Source organism: Anabrus simplex, chromosome 1, assembly GCF_040414725.1.
Source record: "Anabrus simplex isolate iqAnaSimp1 chromosome 1, ASM4041472v1, whole genome shotgun sequence".
NCBI classification, from domain to species: Eukaryota; Metazoa; Arthropoda; class Insecta; order Orthoptera; family Tettigoniidae; genus Anabrus; species Anabrus simplex.
The window spans coordinates 644,510,845-644,518,124 of NC_090265.1; the positions used below are offsets into that span (position 1 = coordinate 644,510,845).

General features: G+C 37.9%; 1 protein-coding gene across 1 annotated transcript; it reads right to left on the minus strand.

The window, feature by feature from the left end:
* Window positions 1–1,173: 1,173 nt before the first annotated feature.
* LOC137497055 (uncharacterized) lies at window positions 1,174–6,874 on the minus strand. Its single transcript, XM_068225656.1, has 4 exons — window positions 6,409–6,874; window positions 6,014–6,188; window positions 1,522–1,666; window positions 1,174–1,400 (listed from the first exon to the last, which is right to left on the minus strand). The coding sequence occupies exons 1-4, from the start codon at window positions 6,627–6,629 to the stop codon at window positions 1,174–1,176; spliced, it is 768 nt and encodes a 255-aa protein (XP_068081757.1). The 5' UTR covers window positions 6,630–6,874.
* Between the last annotated feature and the right edge of the window lie 406 nt (window positions 6,875–7,280).

The window sequence follows — 7,280 nt, forward strand, 5'->3', positions numbered from 1 at the left end:
CAAGGAATAATAATTTATCCATGGTGGGCAGTTTGGAAAGTATTGTATTCAGTTGATGATAGAATTGATTCTTAGAATTTTCAGAGCGTAAGCAGAGATGAGAGTGATGAATTTATCTCCAGAGAGTGGTATGCGGAGGGTCGTGAGTCTTTCATTAACTGCAGTAGGTATTAACCTAAGCGTGTTTACCAGTTTAGTTTTCACTGCAAATCTAACACCATGAATTCGATGTTCACCTTCATTTTTTCCTTTCCAGAAGGTGCTATAGCCTGAACTAGATTCAGTCAGTTTTCCCTCATTCAGTAATCTAGTTTCACTTAATGCAGCAGCGTTGATGTTAAATCTTGCTAACTCATGAGTGACAAGAGCCGTTCATCTTTCAGGTCTGGTATTATGCCTGTTGCTCACGGTCAAAGTTTTGGTAAAATTATTTGACAAAAGATTTGACAAAAATTTCTTAACATCTTTTATCAAATATGTTGTGTTGTACACGGTAAAATATTTCTTCAAACTCATACCAGTGCCATCTGTTGGTCAAAACTCAGAATTAAATTTGTTTGGCCTGACCTCTGTGGGAATAGGTCCCAAGTACTGAAACTGATTGTTTTGCTCTTTGGCTGTCAGATGAGCATGTTCTACTGTCAGTGAATAAATCACAAATGCCATCAGTACATAGTAAACAAATTGCAGCTTTAGTTGCAATAGCTGCATGTGCAGTTATTAAAAGGAAAAACAGTAGGAAGAGGAGAGCTATAAGGTGGTGGACCAGACCTTGGGTGGGATGATGGAAGGGGATTGTTATCTTTAGTCCAGAATAAATTGAGGTTAGAGGACACTGAATCATACAGGAATTTCTTAAGAGTGAGTGAAGGGAACTTCAAAAAATTGCTCCAGTTAGTTGGACCTAGAATAGCAAGAAAGACACAAATATGAGGCAAGCTATTCTAGCTGCAATGAGACTACAAGTAACACTGCGATTTCTTGCCACTGGTGAATTATATACAAACCTCATGTATGCTACAAAAATACCTTTTGGTACCCTGGGTCGTATAATCCCTGAAACATGTAGGCAGATAGGCAATGCATTAAGGAAAGACTATTTGTAAGTAGGACTGTATATTTATTAATAATGATATCACAACATAAGGGAATTATTTTATTTTATGACATATTTTACTCCATTTCTTCCAGTAGAGCCTCTGTAAGTAAGTTCTGTATTTTTTGTTTAGTTAAAATTTTCACTCTTTTGTTTTTTATTTGACGGAGCTCACAAGCAATGTAGTTTGCAAATGCTTCCTCTGAATCTACAGCTGAAGCTGACATGGATGCTAATACCTGACTAGCACTTGCCAGCACTTGGTCCTCAGGTGAAACCTTTTTTCTTTTTCTGATCGATGTACCTGAAAAGTGGAAAATCCCTCATATTTTAAAAGTATCATTAATGAAACCACGCTTTCCTAAGAATGTTATTGTAAATTAAATGCAGTAACTCCATTTTACTGGGTATATAATGTTTTGTACCTTCTTTTTGTGGGGGCTGGTTCATCACACTCTTTGTGCTAGAAGCAGGTGTGACTGTGTCAGACTCCTGAACTAGGTCTACCAGTGCCCCGTCATCATCTAATGCTATATGATCCATCGTCATCATGGAGCTTCCTTCAAAATTCTGTAAGGAATTAATTTTCATTTCAGGTTCCAGACACAAATGAAAAATGGTTAAATAATGCTCAAGAATTTGAAGAGAAGTGGAACTTCCCAAACTGCATGGGAGCAATTGATGGGAAACATTCATTTTGCAGCTCCACAATCAAGTGGATCACACTATTATAATTACAAGGGCACAAAACGCATTATTTTACTAGCAGTGGTTGATGCAACCTATAAATTTATTTATGTGGATATTGGAACTAATGGTCGTGTAAGTGATGGGGGTGTGTTTCAGAAAAGTGATTTATCTTCAGTAATGCATGACAGAATGCTGATCATACCTCCTCCTCGTCAGCTGTCTGAATCTGACAAGGAGTTTCCCTTTGTTTTTGTGGCTGATGATGCTTTTCCACTGTCCATAAACATCATGAAACCCTCTCCCAACAGAGTATTGACAATGGAGCAAAAGAAATTTCAATTGCAGGTAGAGTCGGGTAATGTGTGTTTGCAAACAAAGTAGTGTTCAGCTGTACTAATTTCCATTTCTTGGTAAAACGAAAATGGATACGTCAAGCTCACGATGGTATCCCTCTAAATGAAGATCTAATAAAAGGAAAAAACAACTTGAGGCAGCTCGTGAAGGCCTGAGTAAGAAAAGGGAGTTGAAAAATCAGGTAGGCCAAACTGTTGCACCGTCTACTACAGATTTAGAACCTAGTTGTAGCAATGCTACTGTTGGAAAATCTACCACTAATTTACAGCTTAGTGGTAATAATGTTGCTTTTCATAACAGATCTATTGAAAATCAATCAAATTAAACTAGAACTGAGCAGAAATTATCTGCAGTTTCACCTGTGCTGCTAGGTCAGAGTGATTCGAGCTACATGCTAATACATAGTGCCACTCTTCAGGATTTATTAAAAAATGTTAAATGCCCTGAATATGACCGTGCTAGTCTAAATGTTGTGGTAAAAGATCAGCTTGGTTTGGCAAACAAGCTCCATGTAATATGTAATGCATGCAAGCATTGTACCATCAAGGTGTATACCAGTCCTAGGGCCAAAGTACAGTGTAAATCTGAAAGACCTCCCTTTGATGTCAATAGAAAAAGTGTAGAGGCTTTTCTAAGTATGGGGCTAGGCCATAGATATATGGAAAGGTTCTGCATATGCATGGGTATGCACTGTATGAACTCCAAGATATTCACCAGCCACATGAATGGCCTAGCCACAGAGGTCATAGATGCAAAAATGAAAATGCTTAGGCAGTCCAGAATGAATGTTCGCAAAGCACATGAGGATGTTGATTCTTCATTAGTGAATGCCAGTGTCATAGACATTGCTGTGTCTTATGATGGTACATATCACAAGCAAGGCCATACATCATTGTATGGCATTGACCTGGTAGCTGATATTTTAACAGGACTGATCATTTACTATGAGGTTTTGTCAAAATTTTGCCACTATTGTGTCACTATCGCTAATGAAATGGATCCTGATATACCAGAATTCATGGTGCTTTCAGGGTATCATAAAAAGAGTGGTGAATGCTGTAAAAATTATGATGGCTCCTCAGGTTCAATGGAGGTCACTGCAGCTGATATAATGTGGAGATCTCTTCAGGAGTGCAAGATGAGATACACCACTGTACTCTCTGACGGAGATGCTAGGACCCACCAGCACCTGAATGAAGTTTCAATGTATGGTAAAGGTGTGGAAATAGTAAAAGAGGAGTGTTAAGCATGTGGCAAAGAATGACCACAGCATTTTTTAAACTAAGAAAGGACACTAAAGACCTAAAACTGGGTGGTCGTGGCCCTACTAAACTGAATTTAGAGAACATAAAGAAACTCACAAGTTACTATAGACAGGTCATTCAGAATCATTTACCAGATGTACCTGCCATGAAAAATGCAATATATGCTACCCTGTACCATTACAGGTCTACAGATCACAAACCAGAACACAAAAAATGTCCCCAAGGAACAGATTCTTGGTGCTTCTATAATAGAAGCATTGCCCGTGGCGGGACTCCACAGAGCCATACCAAGATGTCTGTTCAGTTGTCTGACAGCATGTTATTGAGAATTTTGCCTGTCTACCAGAGACTAGCAAGCAATGAATTGTTAGCTCAATGTGTCAGGGGAGGAACACAAAATTCCAATGAGAGTGTGCATTCTCTCATTTGGAAAAAATGTCCAAAAGAAATTTTTTTTTCTAAAAAAGGCTGGACTTGGGAGCATTCAGTGGAGTTTCTGAGTTCAATATGGGATGCTCTGCCACCCATAAACTGAAATGTGTGCTAAGAGGGGAAGAATATCCAACAGCTTCCTCTACAATTTGTCAGCATCGTGATATTGCCAGAGTAAACGAAAGCAGGTCATGGGTTAAACGAAAGAAAGGGGCACCACATGGCATAAAATCAAGAAAATTGCAACAGGAAGCTGCTAAGAAACAGGAAGGGGAAACTTACAAATCAGGAGCATTCTGAACCTTCAGGTAGGCATTCACTGTACCATGTCAATGTTATTGAGAATTTTGCCTACCTACCAGAGACTAGCAAGCAATGAATTGTTAGCTCGCTGTGTCTACACGTATCACATTTTGTCTGAAATGGGTGAAATTTTCCATTTATGTTCAGAAATAGACAGTGAACAAAGTTATAGAGCAAAAATTCAGGTTTCTTTGTTCTGAGTAAGAAAAATAAAAATTTGTAGGAAAGAAGCCATAAAATTTTAAAAAAATTTAATGTGTGATATTAAAATTTATTACAGCTAAATCTTTGAAGTTACTTGAGATATCTTTCTGTAAAGTTCTTAAGCCTGTTTGAGGGTATGTAATATCAAAATACTAAATTTTAATAGCATTGCTAATGTGTGTGGAAGATTTTGATTAATACATGATTAGCAAAAATAATTTAAGTAAAATGCATACATTTTGAGAATTAATTGAATAATTTCAATGAAATGTTGTATACATGTTAGTTTCTAAGTTTAAAGTCAGCTGTCAAAATTTCAGGAAGTTTGGTTCAGAAATATGGAAGTCTGAAAACTCAGTACCAATGTCCCATAAGTAAAATAAACCTGTCAGTGGACAAAGTTGGAGCTATTGTTCAAGTCACCTGTATTATCTGCGCACTTTTTAGTGATAGATTTACACCCTAGTGCTGAAGCGGTCGACTTTGGTTATCTTCGAGATTCGTATTGGCAACCTTTGAAACACAAACTAAGAATCGCTTATCATCGCTGTGCGCCATCTGGCGTACACTTCAAGTACTCGTACTGTTGTTGTTTACACAGCAAAGCCAAACTATAGAATTCATGCTAGGAACACGTTTCGCAACGGGAAATGTTATATAGTATTAAATATTGTGTGTGTGACACAGTTGTTTGCTTAAAATAATAAAGGTTTATAAAATTCATATCGATCGATCATATTATCGATTCAATTCAGATTTCATTTCCATTCAGTTGGCAGTATTAACGGAACCCTTCTTACTTCTCCAACGAGTACAAAAATCTATCACTAAAAAGTGCGCGGATAATACTTTGCATAACTTCCTTCTGGAATAGAACAAAGCAGTTTACATGTGTCTGAACAGCACAGATCAGGAAAATATAAATGAAGGAAGGCTGCAGCATGGAAACTGGAGGAACAGTCAGTCAATGGAAGGAACTGAGGGGCAAAGTGGAAACACAGCAGCTCAAATACCTCTGAACATAACAAATAATTTTAAAGGTTATTTCAGTAGAATAGGACAAGTGAAGTGGCAAGAACATTGGGTGAACAGCTACCGATTTTGAAGGCAGAACAAACACTTTTTTGATTTCACTATTTGCTGTCTTGTTTCATTTTTGGTAATTAGTCTGATAATATATGTAAATATTATAAAGTATTACTTTACAATTTTAATAGATCTAAATGACATGCAGCTCAGTAATGCAGGTGTTTGAACTCAGTAACCAAATCATCCCTACAATTACATATGGCAATTGTTACTTCATCTCATCAGCACCACTAGCAAAGAGAGAGACCAGTATGATTAAGAACCACCAACATTAAAATCCCCCTACCTTTCTTCTCACATGAAACTTTTACAAGTGTTGCCTGCACTAAAACGTCTAATGTTATTTTAATGAACAGCTTATACAATAGCAACCTTAGAACCAAGCATCAGTGATTTTGTTCTCTTAAATAAACAATATTTCAGAAAGGTTTCTTTATTTAGGCCTAGCCTACTTACTTTTCTAACTTGCTTCTTAATTTATTCTGCTTCACTTTTATAGGATATTTATAATGATGATCATTAGAATGCAAGTTATTTATTTCATAAAATGATTAATATACTTCGTATTCAGTGCACTTACCAAGACTATAGACTCAGTAAATCCATCTTCACTTAGCTGTGACATGTCAAGGTTAGATTTGCTACTTCTTGGCATGATGTGGTCAGTAAGAAACAGCAGTCTGTCATACCACACAAATGATGGCCTGTACACATCATCGGAGCTCATTCCACTCTTCAGTTTGTTAACTTTATTCCTGAAATCGTAATGTCAATCCATTAAAACACATACAGTAGGCCTATCTATAATAGTTACTGCTGCTTAGAAAACATAGGCCTTTCTATGAATGGCTAGACCGAACTTGAGATAGATCATTCAAATAATTTATCACAGGCCGAGTACTAACTACAATAACGGAACAATCGTCTCCCAGATCGTAAAATAATAATAAAGTGAAGGAATAACACTGCACTAACCTTTCGTTGTTGAATTGTGTTCGTAGGCCATTGATCTTGGACTTCACTTCTGAAGAATCCGTGTTTGGCCGGACTTCACACAGTGCCCGCGCAATTTTTGCCTCCGCATCTCTCCTAGCATTCCTGTTATGATACAGTGGAGACTTAACTGCATACAAACACGTATGTTTCATATACTCTTCAATTAAAATTTCGACTGCTTCTTTCGTCCAGCCCGACATGTTTGTTTACAACTTGAGCTTCACAGACCCGCTACCAGATCGCTACTTCATCTCATACACTGCTGTGATTGGCTGTTGTGTCAAATAATTTAATGAAAATAGGACATGCTCTATTTGACCATGATTTGACAAAATACTTTATCAAATCAGGTGTTCCGTAAAATTTGACCGTTAGCAACAGTCACTCCTTATTGAACAACGAGTTGTTCAATAAATTTGGTGAAAAATTTGACCGTGAGCAACGGGCATTACTGTCTAGTAAAGTTCTGATATTCCACGATCTTATAATCAAAGTTCTCTCATGTTACGACTGCAAAATTGGGGTGTCCATCTGGGTGCAGTTTCCTAGCCGAGATCTGAGTGTGGCTACCGATGTTTAGCCCACATTTTCTAGGGCCTTCCCCATTCGGGGTGGGCAGCGGTGATCCTAAATAGGCCTGCCCAGACACAGATGCAGGACCGGAACCCTGAGTAGCCACTAAGTCTCAGGAAAGACAACCATCACACATCTGGCACCAACGTGCAGGTCCAGACTAGAAGGTTCCGATTTCCCCCTAAATCTGCTTCCACCGTCTTTATTCATTGCAGTTGGACTTTGTAGGAGTAGCAGGAGAAAATGCCATAAGCATGACTTTGTTTAAGGTGGGCCGC